This window comes from Phalaenopsis equestris, unplaced genomic scaffold (genome assembly GCF_001263595.1).
Source record: "Phalaenopsis equestris unplaced genomic scaffold, ASM126359v1 Scaffold000819, whole genome shotgun sequence".
Taxonomy (NCBI): domain Eukaryota; kingdom Viridiplantae; phylum Streptophyta; class Magnoliopsida; order Asparagales; family Orchidaceae; genus Phalaenopsis; species Phalaenopsis equestris.
The window spans coordinates 27,364-44,808 of record NW_018165259.1 but is presented as its reverse complement, the minus strand read 5'-3'; the positions used below and the strand labels follow the sequence as shown (position 1 = coordinate 44,808).

Below are 17,445 nucleotides of genomic sequence, written 5' to 3'. Positions count from 1 at the left end.
TATCATTTAAACGTTTCTTTTTAGGTCGATTCACTTGTTGTTTTCCCCTTTCGGTTCTGCTAGTTTTAGAGGTTCGTCGACCTCTTTCTTATTTTGTTTTATTTATTTTTAAATGTGATTGATGATTTAATTATGATTGATGATTTAATTAATTTGAAGATATAAAAAACCTTAAATCAGCTTAAGCATAAGTTAAAGAGTAGGCTTCCTAGAGTTTTAGGAGCACACCCTAGGTGAGAGTCCATCCACCTAGTCCTCAGTGTAGACCTCCTAGACTTTAGGTGCACACCCTAGGTGAAAACCCATCCACCTAGTCCTCAGTCCTAGAGCTTAAGCACACACCTTAGGTGAAAGTTCATCCACCTAGTCCTCATTGTAGACCTCCTAGACTTTAGGTGTACACCCTAGGTGAGAGCCCATCCACCTACTCCTCAGTGTAGGCTTTTTAGAGCTTAAGTGCACACCCTAGGTGAGAGCCCATACACCTAATCCTCAGTATAGGTTTCCTGAACTTTAGGAGCACACTCTAGGTGAGAGCCCATCTACCTAATCTCTGCAGTGTAACCTCCTAAGGTTTTAGGAGCATATCTTAGATAAGAGTCTATTCACCTAATCCTCGAATGCACAGTGAAACTAGACACTTGACCCTAATTTACAAACTGACTAAGACACTAGGCATGATGCACTGAGACGTGACCCATGCTTCCTTAATTAAATCAACAGTGAAATTCTCTCAATGACTTAACCTACAATGAAACCCAGTGCATCGGGATTTGAGCTTGGATATTACACTTAAATCCTCCTGGCAATTGGTGAAATTTGTTAACGTCACATATGGATCATCGGACTAGGATGAGTCTAGGGTCTAGTGTTTAAACGAGGGATATAAGGTTAGATTATTAGAATGGTATCTCCTACCTCAAGGATCTTCAACAAGGGAGAGGGAAGGGCCTATGATACTATTCGCTGATTCTTGGTGGGATCGTTGCCCCCGACACTCTTAGGTTATCAGTAGTTCTAGCACAATTAGAGTGACTAGTCTGTGGACTGTACGACTTTACAAAATATTTACAAAAATAAAATAAAAATTTCTTTTGCATGATTAAAAGAACTCTGCATAAAAAAGACTTAAATAATAATTTTTGCATAAAAATTTTTCTATGAAAATTTATAAAGATCCACGACTGATTGAGGTTAAGGACTGCCTTCTGTAGATTGTCTGGTCGGTAACTTCTGTTCAAGATTAGGAAGCACACAGCCCAGCTATGAGCCCCTCCACTTTTACCAATGTCTTACACTCAGTCTTGGTCTTTCATGTGTGACTAAATGTTTCGTTTGCTTGTGATTTCTACGACTAGTTTTTCTGACTTTTGTGCTGAGTTTTCTCGCCTTGTTTCATTTTCTTGCATTTAATTTTCTTGCAAGTTTATTTAAATCTCCTATAAATCATACTATGCTCACAAAATTAATAATGCAACAGTAGCAGATGTCTAGGTACGCTTTTACAGTTTATCTACAGCATTTTACGTTACTGCATTTTACCTTTTAAGTACATTTTATTTAAGTACATTTTATTTATTACCTTTCAAGTACATTTTATTTACCTGCGATTTGCTTATTATCCATGCAAAACTAAAACCAAAACAAAACAAAACCAAAATATTGACACCAAAACTGTGAAGCACAAATCACCAATTTCAAACATTACCTTCAAACACCAATTTCAAACATTACCCTGGAGTCGTCGCGACGACAGGAGCTTGGGGCCAACTTTGTGGGCAACACGATAAGGAATTCAGACCGAGTAGTAGGAGGATTTCTTTCTAGCATAATAACAACCTATAGGACTTCGAGGTAGCTCGCCCAACGCGACATAAATCCTCACTTTCTCCTTAGGCTCCTGTATAACCATGTTGTGCAGCGTAAGTCCTAACCCGCCTTAGGTTCCGAGGTTGTCGTATAACATGACGTAAACCCTCTTATTTTTGCGGGCTATTTGCATAATCGGGTATTATGTAAATGTAAGTCTTAAATAATAAAATTGGTATGATTGAACAATTGAATAACATCATCTCTAAAAAAGCAAACAACCATACAATAGGATAGTTTGGAAAGTCACTGAGAGTTCTCCTCAAGATCTATGAAGTCCCCTACTCTTAATCTATGACATCCCTTACATTTTTCTTTCTTTGGACTCCTGAAATAACTGTTCATACTTGAGCCACTCCCATTTGTCTTTCCACGTTCTACCATGAAAACCTAAACTTTGAAATCTTGAAGATTAATACCACTGATCATTATCGAGAGTTTTCTCAAGTGACCCCAGTCATTTGAGATGTAATTAACTATAGGGACTTGCCTTTATAGATACATAAAAAGGTTCGCAGACCAAACGGATGTCACAAATCTCTTAGTTTGCAAGATTGGGTCTATCGCCGAGGTCTACACTTATCTTTCAGAAGGGTGTAGTATTCGCGGCATCGGACACGATTATGCAAACTATTGGACGAATGAGATCCATTTGGTCTCATTTTTCAAAAAATTAAAACATACTACTTTCAAAACCTAAACCATATACATTATATTAAATTAAATTTCAAAATTTATTTTCATATTCATATTTTCAAATCCATCGAAAAAGTTGACCGATAATGAGCTTGAGACAGTCAAAGCTAATCGCGTACCTGGAAGTCCACTCTGCTGAGAGTGCAGCCTCATGTGACTCTCCTCTTGTATAATTGAAGTGATGGCCCTGATCTCCTCTGATCAAAAGTTGGGTTCATAAGAGCCAGAAACTGTATTATCCATATCTATGCAAATATCTCCCACTTCTTGCATCGTGAATCACTACAGCTCGATATAGAAGAGAAATGATCAAAATCTTACCACATTTATTCTAGTTTTATAGAGTAATCCTGAATCAATGTCATCATGCATCACTAACTCTGTCACGCTGAATCTTAAACAACCTCATGTGGTTCTCAGTCCCAACATAGGTCATCTTCAGCTTTTCCCAGATGTCTTTAACCTTTCAAATGTCATTCACTGATGAGGCAATCGATAGAACTATCGAGTTGAAAAGTCAGGTGTAAAGTAAAACTAATGTGGTCCTTCACTCATCTCCCTCAGCACATTCATCCTTTGGCTCAGACTTGACTTGTCACAACCCGGCTCAGTGCTTAGAATTAGCTATAGTGAAAATTACAGTTAAACGGTATTAACATCTAACTATCTACATTTTGAAAACTTTTAATAAATATAAAAGAACCACTAATCCACAAAGTGCAATAAAATTAAAATCATCCAGTAAACCACCACAGATAACATCTCAATCCAGTACTGAACAGTAAATCAACATCTGAAAAAAACAGTAAAGAGAAACTATCATTATAAGAAAATATACCTAGCAGCAGTGGTCCACCTGTAAATCAAATTTCTTCTTCTATAGTTCGACTGTCCGTTCCTGGCTTGGTTAACTCCAAGCCCCGAGCCGGATCGTGACGACTCCCGTCAAATTTTGCTCTAGTCTCTTCCATACTATAGCAGTCTCGATCTGACACAACCAACTCAAATATGTGGCCAATCCCTCGAATTTCAGATCCACATAAGGGGACATTTAACTGTCTGCATTAAATCACATGCTGAGATAGTAGCTCTCGTTGAGATGCTAGCTCCCTGTATGAGCCCGATCAAGACCTTCATAACCTCAGGGTGTATCTTCCCTAGAAACTCCAATCATTTACCTCATGAATCATCTCCTTCTCTTGACACCCTCAATCACAAGGATCCAAGTCATGATCACGCGTGATTTTCTTTCTCTTTTGGACCCGATCTTGATCTACTTCACCCTCAAGATCGAGATCGTCTCCATATCACCACTCCTCGGGATTCGTGGGGTATCCACTCCCCCCCCCCCCCAACACACACACACACACAAACACACACGGGCCTGTGGATTTGGCGGTGGGTACTGTAACGGGAATCCTATAGTGGCGATATTGTAATGGCGCTAGGGTTTGGCTGTGTAACCAAATAGATTGTAAAGAAAAAAAACTTTGTTTCTTGATTAATGACTTGAGTCTATATAGAACTTTTACATTCTTGCACATAAGTCTCTTGACTTCTCTATATTCCCTATTACTCAATAGAACCCTAAGCCAAATGCAATTCTCAACAGAAGCACAAGATGAGCAAAAACAAAGCATATTAATTAAAAACATGTGCCCTCAGACTGCTTTAGTGAAGCTCCATCCATCCACCATGGATTCATAGTTTGCTCAATCCATCCAACTTCCAATCAAACATAATAATAGAATGTTCATACAACCAGAGTAATAAACCTTCCCTGAACTTTGAACCCTTTATCTTGCAATTGGAGTTGACATGATTCCATAGACTAACCCAACTTCCAACATTTCTCTTACCACACATGAAGATCAGCCACGGTAGAGCAATACGTTCCCTTTCATCCTTTACTTTGTATGGAGCATTGCATCCAGCTGAATTTCTCGTTAGATCAACTCCAAAAACAAAAATGACTTCAGCCATATCGATTTATTGGTTTGCGTAGTTGGAAGTGTTGAATCCTAATGAATGAAAATTGAGTAAAGTGCCAAAATAGTCCCCTCCCCTAGTTGTTTGCACGAGTCATTTTAGTCTCGAACATTACGGAAGTATCAAATTTGTCCCACTATTTAAATTGGGTCTGAAATAGTTCTCTGTGGGTATTATTTTAGCTCATTTTAGAAAAGCGTGGGGACTAAATGGGTACATTTATAGACTCCGGGACTAAAATGAGCCCTTGCAAAAAATCAAGGACTAGTCTAACACTTTTCTCAATGAAACTTAACCTTACCTGATTGGTTCTTCACTTTTCAGTCAAATGGTAATTTTTCAAGAAGTCTTTATGCAACCTTGCCCTCATAGAAAATTCAATGGCATCTAAAGTTTTCCATATTTCCCACAATGATCACGACATCTAAATCCATCACCGCCATTAATAGGCTTTGCTACCATTACTTTGTTGATAAATTACATGCTCAATAAACTTTACCAATGTTCCCGACTTCTGTGTATCATTTTTGTTATTGCATAGATTTCCACAATATTACTCTTTTAACTGCAGCCGTGTAAGGTTTGAACCAGTACAAGGCCTTTCTGTATAGACAATTGTTTGATCAAACCTTACATAATATTTGTTAAGGAAATTATAACAAGTATAGTCTGAATATTAAACCACAAAAAGACATTTTCACATAACTCAAATTTCTATAAGGTTTTAAAATTTTGAAGCTATGCAGCAATGCCAATTCAGTCAAAGAAAAGAGAAAATTTTTTATCCGGACTCCTGGTGTAGCTCTACGTGCGGACTCCAATAATATGCTACCACATGTGCTACATCGCGGAGGTTATTTCAGGGTTATTGAAGTGGAACCACGGATGTTATTTCGGGGTTATTGAAGAGAAACTTATATATTCCACTTCAACAACCCATAAATAACCCCGAAATAAACTCCACGGTTCCACTTCAATAACCCCAAAATAACATCACAGAGATTATTTCAGAGTTAATTCTGGATTATTGAAGTGTAATATATGAGTTTCTCTTCAATAACCTGAAATAACCAAGAAATAACCCCGAAATAACATCCACGGTGTTATTTCGGAAAAATTATTTTGGGTTAATAAAGTGGAACCGCGGAGGTTATTTTTGAGGTTATTTCGGTGTTATTGCGGAGTCCGCGGTTCCACTTTAATATTTTTTAAGTGGGCCCGATATAACACACATGGCGGTATATTACTAGGAGTTTGCATGCAGAGTTACGTTCGGAGTCTAAAGAGAAAATTTTTCTCAAAGAATTTGGTTGTCTAACTTAACCTAAAAAAGGCATAAAAACATTGAAAAATCAAATATTTCAGAAATCTAGCAAGACAAAACGGTGTTCACCGTGAAATATGCAATTTATACTAATATCTTACATAAAATTTACAACATCTTCATAATTTTGCATTATAAGGCCCAATTATTACCAATATACAACCCAACAGATAAATTGAATAGATATTTCTTAATTCAAATAAAAAAAAATATTTAGCTAATCGAAATCATTAAATGACAAAGGTTTTATTTTCTGCAACTTCAGAATGCAGAAAATAAATTAAAATAATGCCAAAACAAAACACAGGAAGAACTGATGGAAAAAAAAGTGCACCGGTTCTGACATTATTTATCAGAAAACTTAAGGTCAAGAGTCATACTACATTTTCTTGAACTAAAAGATAACAATAATTTGAATTAATTAATTAAAAAGCAAAATTAACCCATAAAAAGAAAAATACAGGTCAAACCTACCTGATTTTCATTCCATTGAGAGTTTGATTTGAATCCCTGGTTAGGCGTAAACAGGTTTGGAACATAAGACAATGACGGCCCTAAAATGGCTGTTTGTTCCTCCAAAGTGTTTTCTAAAGATAATGGTGTCACACACAAATGTTCTATGGGATCGCAATACTGAAAAGACGCACAATATCTAAGATCATGAAAGGAATACTCACCAAATATAGCAATGGTAACTGGATGATGAAAATTACCTTTGATTTTGGATGATGATATTGGCATGATGATTTGAACTTGCAGCAACCAGTTTTTGTAAAATACTGACACTCAGGCTCACCCGGCCTTTGAGGGTATTCATCAAATTGCTGTGACTTCACACCGCCATTAAATTCATTTCTATTCATCTCTCGAGCATGCAATGGACTTGAGGAAATCTAGGAAACAAGGGGTCATGATTCAGCATAGAGTGCCATTACAAAGAATTACAGATATTTTAGTTTAAATTCATTTAAATAAAAAAATTGTTTATTCAGCTAGGTATAAAAAATAAACTGAACAGAGATTCAAACAATAAGATTTGTTCTCCCTCAACATCCACAAAACCCGTTGCAGAAAGCAGCAATTCCTAATGCACTGAAAGGCTGTCAAAGAATTCATGAATTCATTACAATTCATTTAATCATCTTAAGAAGACCTCACTAGCACCGGGTCTGTGATGAACTGGTCATTTGAAGAAGACCTGAATGGACTTCAGGCTTGCCATTACATCAAAACTAATGTGTGAGAATCCAAAAAATCTAGGTGAGAGTGGCAAAAGGAAATATGTCTAAGAGATTGCATGGCAAAATTAGAAATCTGGATTAAGAAATAAGTAAATTAGAGGAAAGGTTGAAAGTGGCATATATTAAAAGTAAGATAACTAAAAAAAACACAGAAGCGATTTGGGCATGGACAACAAAAGGCAAGAAAAAGCACTGATAATACGAGTAAAATTAAACTTGAAGATTTAGAAAGGAAAAAAGGAAGACTTATTCAAAATGATATGAAAATAATAGATTTAATATCACAGACAAAATTTATAAAAAAACAAACAGAAAGAGGATTCAAAAAGTTGACCCTAAATATTTGGGCTAAGGCGAATGATCATGACCTTAAAAAATATACAATCTTCTCATGTTACATGAAAAATAAATAAATGTTAAAGAGAGATTTATTGACGTCCAAACATGAACCATAAGTTGTAAAGTTGTGGAGCATAATATTTGCCCAATGAGCAAGAATGAGCCCCACATGTTTCTTCAAAATTTGCGTAATTTTACTATTGGAGTTTTTTTTTTGGCTTCCCTAGAAGAATTAGGACTATAAATCTTCACAATCAAATTATGATAAAAGCAGCAACGATCACAATAATACATCAGCATCAATTGAATAAACATGTACAAATTTGTCTTTTGTGAGATGATTTTCTTTTTGAGCTTTTTTTTTTCAGTTTCGATGTTTAAATTAGATTTTGCCTATTTACCAACACAAGCAGCCCACTCAAATGACATGATAACGAAAGGTGACATAGTCTTGTGAAAAATCAACTCAATATGTCATTCACATGAAAAGAGAAATCAACCATTACTCGTTTCAGTAATACAGAACGTCTAGATGCATCTAAAACGCTGAAATGGCCCCAGAAGCCCCCGCTCACCACCCGCTAAAGCATAAGCCCTAAATGCCAGGGTGTAAATTGCACTTTAGCTCTAAATTGTCACAAGGCACTGGGGCACAAGAGGTGCTTTAGTGGTGATAAGAGCATGCGTGCATTTTGGGGGGATGGAATTACCATAAATAAACAACCTCAAAGTAATCCCATCTACATTTCAACAAATCTCACTTCACATGCACTCAAGAGCTCACAAAGCCCTTCCATGACCCTTAATTCCTCTTCTGTCTCTCACTACCAGCAGCCCCTCTTATCGATTCTATATGTCCAAAAGTTGACCATTTGCATGATGCAAAGAGCGACCTACCCTCACATGTCTCGTGAGTGTTTTTCTTGACATGAAGAGAAAATTATCTTAATGTTATTTTGTATATTTTTCTTATGCAAAAAAACTCTGCTAGAATGTTCATGCATGAAATTCTTGATCAAGTGGAGACAACTAATCTAAGTGCTTCGTGTATCATCAATGTGCACCTTTTTGGCGTGGTGGGTAGATCCACCACACTTCTGAGTACTTCCTACAGATGGGTGACAAGAAAGTACAACCAAAATTTAATAAATTTATCTAGAAACTAAAATAACAATACATAATAATAACACAAAACTGAAAAAATTAGTTGCTAAGTACAAACTTAAACAAAATAAATATATTAAAACGTAATAATTGACACTTTAAAAGAAAAATGGGAAAAAAAGAGCTTATATGAAATCTAGCGGCTCACCAACGAATGCAAGTAGAACCCTCTCATAATCAGATGGAATAGTATGGAAAACATAACAAATGAGGCAGCAACTCTAAATGGGAGGATTCTCACCCTTGTGGGACACGCCTAGCTGCTGGCCCAGAAAAAGTATGAACAAAATTTAAATATTTCATATATTCATTAAAACAAGCATAGAGGCATTTGCATGCGAAAATTTCTAAGCCAAAAAAATCCACAAAGAAAAATGTGCCCCCTTGGCTATTCATGTGCGGCCAATTTAGTCCCAGAATATCACATTTCTCTAATTTAGTCCATCAACTATATAACAATGATCCAAAAAAGAGTGTTCATGTAGAAATTATAATGAGGTGTACCATCTGGGATTAATTTTCTATAGTCAATGAAAATTGTACATTAAGAGATAACACAAAATTTTCAAATATCAACATAAGTTTGTATTATAAGGCTTACAACTTACAAAAAATACAGCACCACAAACGTTTTCTAAGTATTGTCATCATTGCAACAAAAAATAAATTTATGAGTAAATTACCAAAATAATCCCTAGAATATGCTCACGTCCATTTTAGTTCCAAAATTTTTCTAATATTCAATTTATTCTATTAAAGAATCTGAACTAAATAAGTTCAATTGTCGACTTTATCATTTACTTGTATAGAAACTAATAAAAAAAATCTTTCTATGAGGGGATTAAATTTTATATGGCCAATTGCAGTGCATAATTGATACTGATCGAAAAGATACTAATCACGCAAGTACACATTTTGTTCAAGTAATAAACGAGACAGAGTTCGTGTATCGATCCCACGAGAAACGAACAAACTCCAAAAAAAAAAAATTTCTAACCTACTGGTTTTGTATCTAGCCTGAAGGTATGTAGTTCTATAATTTTGAAAAGTCAATAATCCAAATTTTTGAAATATTAAAACCTAAGCTAACGAGGTGAAAATTTTAACGAAATTTTCTAGTGCTAGTAAACTACCTTAATTGGTTCTACATGAATCTAAATTCGATTATGTGATTCAAAATTATGGGTGACAATCAGGAGCAGATTTCCTCATTATCCCCCTCGGGCATCTAAGAAAATTTGGCAATCAAACATGTTTAATTCCCTAAATCAAGTTATTAGCCAGGATTCAATATTTTCCTACAGGATTTCACTAACATAGATTCAATATTCCTATTCTTCTAAGTTAATGTGTTTTAACCTAGTTATTTCACTAAATATTCTTCCGAAACTCGAAGTTCACATTAAATTTTAACTACCCAATTGGTCAAGTTGAATGTAAAGAAAGAATTGAGGTTAAAAAATCACATTATAAATATTCACTAAAATCACACAAGAAAAACCAAATTTTAAATTCTTACATCACCAATTCAAGGGAGAAAAACAATTCTACTCACTAATCATGTTTTAAAACAACAACATAATCGTTTCATTGATAGAAAATATCAAAAAAAAAGAGTTTGAAAGGATAAAAATCGATGGAATACACCAAGAATATTGCAAATTTATCTCTTTAGCACATTTAATCGATTTCAGAACATTAAATATCACATCTTCATCAATAACAAAAAAAAGTCAGTTGCCCCATTTGAATATCAATCACCCTTCCTGTGACTAGAAAAGATCTATCTAAGATTATGAGAATCTCCTTAACTTCCTCCATATCTAGAAGGAAGATAAATTTATCCATCTTAACGAAGATATTTTCTATAACCGCCTAATATAAGTCAAAGATCGACCAACAAGTTGAAGAGTTACAGTGGTAATATGGACTTCTCCTAGTTCTAATCTCCTAAAAATTGACAGGGGCATAAGGTTTATACTGGTTCCAAAGTCACACAAGGCTTTCCTAAAAAACTTTTCTCTTAAAACACAAGGGATGATAAAATTACACGGGGTTCTTAAGTTTCTGATGAAGCTTCTTTTGGAGAATAGCACTAAACTCATCATCTAAAGCTATAGTCTCAAAATCACCTAGTTTCTTTTTCTGGTTTAGAATGTATTTCATGAATTTGACATAGTTGGACATTTGTTCTAAAGCTTCAGCGAAATGAATGTTAATTTTAAGCTTTTTAAACACTTCTAAAACCTAAAAAATTATTGATCAAACTTGTGTTTTTGAAGCCTTTGGGGAAATGGTGGAGGCCATCATTCTGGTTCCTTCCTAGGAAATGAGTCTAATTTGCCTAAGTTCGTGGTAGGTTTGTCACTAAGTTTTTCGGACTCAGAGTTAACTTCTTTCACACTAGGCTCCTTCCTAGTCACATCTTCCAACTCTTTTTCACTTCTTAATTTAATGGCTTTTACATGCTCATTTCATTTCTCTTTGGGATTTACTTCAATATTACGAGGTCGGGTTTCTTGGGTTTGTTGCTCAATGATTTTGATATCCATCATAACTGATTTTCAATATTTCTCATTGTTGCAGCTTGACTCTGCAATTTATTCAAGCAATTTAGGCTATGTTTGGCGCAGCTGCGGCTTCTCAACTTTTCAGTTGCAGCTGCGCTGCCCCAGTAAGCTGCTACGGGAAAGCTGCTGTGGGGAAGCTGGCTGCCTGTTTGAGATAGCTATGTGAAAACAACTGTGAGGTAGTTGTTTCTGCAGAAATGACAATTCTGCCCCTGTTTTGTAATGTTGTGCTTAACAGAACTGTGATAGTCATAAATGCATGTGATTCCATTGAAAGTAGAAGCTTGATAATTCTTGCTCAAATGCAGGTACCAAACATCCCCATAATGTGATTTCATAGCTATAATGCTAAGTATTTGAAACGCTTTAAAGCTGATTATTCGTATACGAACAAATCTTCATAATGGAATTGGAAAATGACTTTAGCTACTGATTAAACTCTCCCAGACAACACGAACATTAATTCTTCCAAACGAACAAATCTTCATTCCGTTTCACCAGCAATACTCCAATCGTATACTTCTTTTTACTTGCAGATTTACAGCTTGATGAAATATCTGCCATCATATTGAAGTTTATAGGATCATAATCGTATATGTGAAATTATAGAACAGCCTGTCATTTAATTGAAAGATTAAAGTAGGCTAAGAATTTGCATAACCAGTGCATGAAGCTCCAACCAATGAACGTCAGAATGGTTGATGAATGCAATATTACATAAAACTGAAAGATTGTTTTTATGACTCAAAACTTATTACCTCAAGTCAATACATAAACACCAAAGCAATGCTTTGGACCCAGCCTTAAATTAAAGGAAGATTTACATACAAAATAGGGAAAAAGGAAAAAAGGGAAAACGAAGTGCTCGAAACAAGGAAAACGAAGTGCTCCATCTAGAGGAATAATACTCTCAATAACCAAATTAGTATTTTGAGCTTATGCAGAAGATTAATTTACCCAGGAATTTCTCAAAATAAACCTCGCTCAAGTTTTTTTTGGGCTCCCTCGAGTTATTTGATTTTTGTCAAAGAGAAGAAGAAGAAAAAGAGGCATAGGAAACTTACTGTGAAGGAAGACGACGGTCAGCTGTCGGAGAAGAGCTCACCTTTCGCGGAGAAGAGGAGGAAGACGACCGTCGCGACTTGCTCTTCTTTCCCGGAATCTACTGTCGGCGGTTAGGACTAGTAAAAAGTGGGCACGGGGGTAAAAAGTCGATCGACGAAGCTGGGCTGCAGGTAAAGAGGAGCTTTCCGCGTTTACACCAAACTGTGGGATGCCGCGGGTGAACCGCCAAGCGGACGAAGCCGGCGGCACGGTGCCGCGCTGCAGGTAAACTGCCGCCCCAAACGCACCCTTATTCCCCATTTACATCACAATCTCTTTCAAAGATAATTTCTTTTCTTTAAACATTGCATTTGAAGTGAATCCATGTGGGTAAGTCGGTCCAGGTTGTTACTCTTTTGATCATTCCAATTATCTAATGGGTTGGAATGGTTGCTATCCTATTGTTGAGTTCTTACAACTTGATTATCGTTATTTCAATTAAGGTTCGAGTGATTCTTCTAAATTGGGTTGTAGGTGATGGAATGTGAGTTATTGAACCTATTGGTCATAGCATTAATGGATTATAAAAGCATGGCACTAGGATCAGCTTGTTGTCCATAATCATTTCCCTCAATTATTAACGACCCTCGTGTATATTTGAACCGCTGGATTGTCTAAGATCCTAGAGATGACAGCCACTTGAGAGATTAAAATTGCTAATATGTCTACATTAAGTGTGCTAGCTATCTTTCTAAGGTTAACTCTATTGAATGGCTTGTCATCTCTTCAATCAATGAATACGCCTCCACAAATGACTTATACATTAGTGATACCTTAGCTGCAACAGCCCATTATAAAATATTTGAATTATAAGTCAGTCTGGTAAGGCATCGTTGAAACATTTCCTAAATAGCTCCTTAAATTCATCACAAGCTTCGTAGATTAATTTTTCGTCTAATTGGGTAAATGATGAGATGTCATTCCTAAGTTTTGTAGTTTTGGATAGAGGGAAATTCTTTGGTAGGAAATTATGGGCTAATTCATTCCATATGGTAATAGATTCTAATATTAAAAAATTGAGCCACATCTTAGCCTTATCCCAAGTGAGAAGGAAAAAAAAAGTAAAACATCGTCAAAAACACCGTCATATCGAAAGATAGCACAAAGTTCAAAGAACCTAGCTAAGTAGAGGTTAAGATCTTCCGTGAGTGATCTTCAAACAGTCTTTTATACCATCTGAATAATGGCCAATTTGAGTTCAAAAGTATTGGCTTCAACAGCAAGGTTGTTGATGTTGAAGTGAATCTTTTGTACCGATGCATTGACAAATTCCCTAAGAGGTCTAGGCATGACATTGGGTCTAGTTGTGTGTGTTCTACCTGAGATATTTTTGTCATCTCTCCAAACTTATTTTTAAGTATTTTCAATTTTTTGATTTTTTAACGGTTTTTTCTAGTTCAAGTTCGTAAGGTACTAGTTCTAAAGTTTCAATCCTACGCATACACAACCAGAACAATCTAATCAAATAGCCCTAAACTAATAGATTTATACAATTCAAAACAAACAAATAACTCAGAAAAAAAAGCTAAGCAGATAAACATGTTGAAGTTAAAAAGCAAGCAAATCACATAATTTTCACAATAATGAAAAAACAAAAAATAGGTGCACTAATTTAGCAGTAAAATAGGAAGAACACAACACAAGATATTTCTGGATTTTATTAAAACATAAAATAACCAAAAATTGTAGTAAACATACAACAATACAAATTTAAAGTTTACATCCTAACAGTTTGACTAAAATTTTCCTAAAATTAGAAATTCAATGTTGTTCCTCGACAACGAGGCCAAAAAATTGACACGAACTGAAATGTTGTGAAGCAAGGATGAATCATGCAAATAAATGTGTCGGTCAAGTAGTATATGGAACAGAGTCGGTATATCGATTCTACGAAAAAACGAGCAAACTCTCATATTGAAAAATTTCTAGCCTACTGGTTTTGAATCTGCCTGAATGTATGAAGTTCTATGGTTTTGAATAGTCACTAATCCTAATTTTCAAATTTATAAAACCTAAGCTAACGAGATGAGAATTTCAATAAAGTTTTATGATACTAGTGAATTACTCCCTTGCATTTGTTTTGCGAGAATCTAAGTTCGATTACGTGATTTATAATTCTAGGTGACAAGCAAGAGCAGAACTCCTTATCCCCTCTCGAGCGTCTAAGAAGGTTTGGGAATCAATCATGTTTGGTTCTCTAAATCAAGTGATTAGCACATGATTCCTTATTTTCCCATAAGATTGCACTAACCTGAAAGTAATATTCTTATTCTCTTAAGTTAATTTATTTAAACCTAATTGTTCCACTAAGGATTTTTCCAAAACTCGAAGTTCACAGAATTTTAATTACCTGATCGGTCAGGTTGAATGTAAATGAAACTTGAAGGTTAAAACATCACCTTATAAAAATTTCAGTAAAATTACACAAGAGAAACCAAACTTTAAATTCCTACATAATTAATTCAAGTAAGAAAAATAATTCTACTCACAAATCATTTTATTGATAAAAATATCAAAAAGGAGAGTTAAAACCTGATGGAATACACCAAGAATATAGCAAACTTGTCTCTCTTCCTTCTCCAAATAAATTACTGAGATAACAAGCATAATTACGCACTCAAAAAATCTCACAATCACTCCTCACTTCACTCTCTTACACTTAGGATTTATATCTTTGTGTTTCTCTTCGATCTGTTGATGCCTCTTTTTCCTTCGACGGAGCCTTTTAATGCTTTCCCTTGCGAATTGATGCTTGTAAACCACTCAAACTATCAAAACAAGTCAACTTGCTAGAAAGCGACGCCTAGGCGCCGGTTCCTAATGCCTAGGCATTAGTGGTTCATCACTTAATTTCCACCTACTCGAGTCCTAGGGCAAGTGTTTTGGGCGCCTAGGCACTGAGATCGCAGCGCCAAGGCTCCACCAACCAAGCATCTACTTTCTGCCTTCTTTGAACTCTAAATTGAATTATGGCTCCTTGGGCGCCTCGGCTCTCCGCTTTGACGTTGTTCCTATGCTCAATGCTTCGCTTCTTCAACCCCGCTGAATCTTCTGACTTGAATCCTGCAAAAAAAAAAATTGCAAACAACTTCCAAAAGTGTAAAATTAACATAAAATCAGCTTAAATTAAACATATACATCACATTTTCAGTACACGTCAATAATACCATCCTAAATTAATAGAATTGACCTTAAAAAATCTAAAATATCATTATCCAGAGCCTTCTTCCACTACTTTACGTCTAACGATATGGCAAAGTTGATGATAGAACCAAATTATTTAAACACGTAAAAAAGCCAGAGGATAAGTAGAAGCCCCTAAAAAGTATATAAACCATTTTGATAATTTACACAAAAATCTATAGTTAAACAAGTTCATCAATAGACAATGCATGCCAAAGAACAATCCTGAATGTACAATTAACTTGGTCTACCAAAACAAGGCATAGGCTTCATTCTGCATTTTCTTAAACTAAAAGCAACAAGGAACTTGAATGAATTAAATAAATAAACAAGTTGTTAAAAATAGAAATAATTCAGGTAAACACTACCTGATTTCCATTCCAATGCTCATTTTGCTGGAGTCCCTGGTTAGGTGTTAAAGGGCTTAATAAGGCCGTTTGTTCAGTTGAAGTGTTTCCTAAGGGCTTTGGTGTCTTATACAATTGTTCTACTTGACCATTTTGCTGAGAAGGCACATCAATGTTAAGATCTTGAAAAGAGTCGCCAACGACAGCTATAGGATCTGGGTGATGAAACCTACAACTGCCTGCAAACTTGCAGCCGCCAGTGCGCATGTAAAACAGACACATTTTCTCACCCTGAAAATGATGAGCTTGAAATGATGAAATTCTGAAAATAAAAAATAAATATTAAAAACATGTGAAATACGGCAACCTAAGAACCTTCAAACTACTGTTTTTTCCAACAAATGTTAAACTTCATGTAAAATTGCTCTCTATGTTGATGAAGTGAAAAAAGATAATACCGGACGTATTGGCAATCCCATGAAGTTTAGCTGCACATTGTGACGGAATCTACAGTCATTACCAGATTTGCAACCTCCAGGCGATAAATAAAACTGTATAGTACATTGTACAATGATTAAAGCAAAAACCAAGAGAGGGGCAAGAGAAATGATAAGGTAAGTGTTTTAATAGTATCCTGGAAAAGGTTATCACAAGAGGCCAGCACACGTAAAGCAAAGAGCAGCAGATCACCAAAACAGATTTCTAGAGAGCCAGAACAAGAGCAGCATAACAGCTTGCCCGGGTTAATGCGTCTCAAAATAAAAAGTTAAAAATAAATAAAACAAACAAACAACAAGGACAGTACATTTTGTGTAGGGTGAGAACAAAGAGCTGTCCTGCTTGATAGATAGTGTTGTTTTTTGAGTTGTATGACAGAGAGAGTTCATGTGACACTGACTTAGGATTCCTATAAGATGCATAAGGATCGAGGAAAGGGATGAAAATGTTATGGGATGATAAAAAAGGGTCAGAACCTGAGAAGGCTAAGGATTCAGTGCGGAAACACTGGAAAATACAACAGCTGCTTACAGCTAGGAGGACATCGGTGATGATGTAGATGAGCTTCGGCACCCAGGAGGATTCAACCTCTATTCTTGTACAACATGAAAATATTGGGGTCCTCGCCAAGTTAAACGAACCACCATCAGAGTCGCACCAGCAGCCATTTCTCCCAATTGATCGACCACTCGGGCCAACCATCTGATTCCAGTCGGTTGACCATTTGGGCCAGCCGGCCATTTAGGCCGCCTGCCCTCAGTCAGTCGGCCACCTATAGTCGACCAACTGGCCACTTGAGCCAATCACCTCATATTGGGTCAGCCACCCACCTCGGCCACCAACACCAACCAACCGGCCATTTTGGCCGACCAACTCCACCAGCCGCCCGGACACTTGAGTCGACCACCTCCTCCACCCGCTGCCAACAAAACTCGCCGACCGAAAGCTCCAGAACACCAGATCTGGGCGAGGAAAGGACAAAAATATCTCGCACTGCCCTTCTTAAGGCAAGGATAAAAATATAATATTGTATTTCCCTCATTTTATTTGATAAAAATAGAGGAATCAGGGCATATATTGAAGGGTCTTTGGGCTCTCCTCTCTCTCAACCCCCCGTGTAG

The 17,445-nt window shown here is 36.2% G+C and overlaps 1 protein-coding gene across 11 annotated transcripts in view; it reads right to left on the bottom strand.

Annotated features, from left to right (window-relative positions):
* The window catches only part of LOC110031446 (zinc finger CCCH domain-containing protein 67-like), a 64,136-nt gene that overhangs the window by 29,721 nt on the left and 16,970 nt on the right, over positions 1–17,445 (bottom strand). For 10 of the 11 annotated variants that reach the window (XM_020734635.1, XM_020734641.1, XM_020734645.1 and 7 more), the window contains 4 exons: positions 16,285–16,377; positions 15,848–16,117; positions 6,592–6,771; positions 6,353–6,511 (listed from right to left, as the gene is read on the bottom strand). In XM_020734635.1, coding sequence (XP_020590294.1) covers positions 6,353–6,511; positions 6,592–6,771; positions 15,848–16,117; positions 16,285–16,377 — 702 coding nt within the window. The remainder of the gene's footprint in view (positions 1–6,352; positions 6,512–6,591; positions 6,772–15,847; positions 16,118–16,284; positions 16,378–17,445) is intronic. The other variant, XM_020734640.1, reaches the window with a different exon arrangement.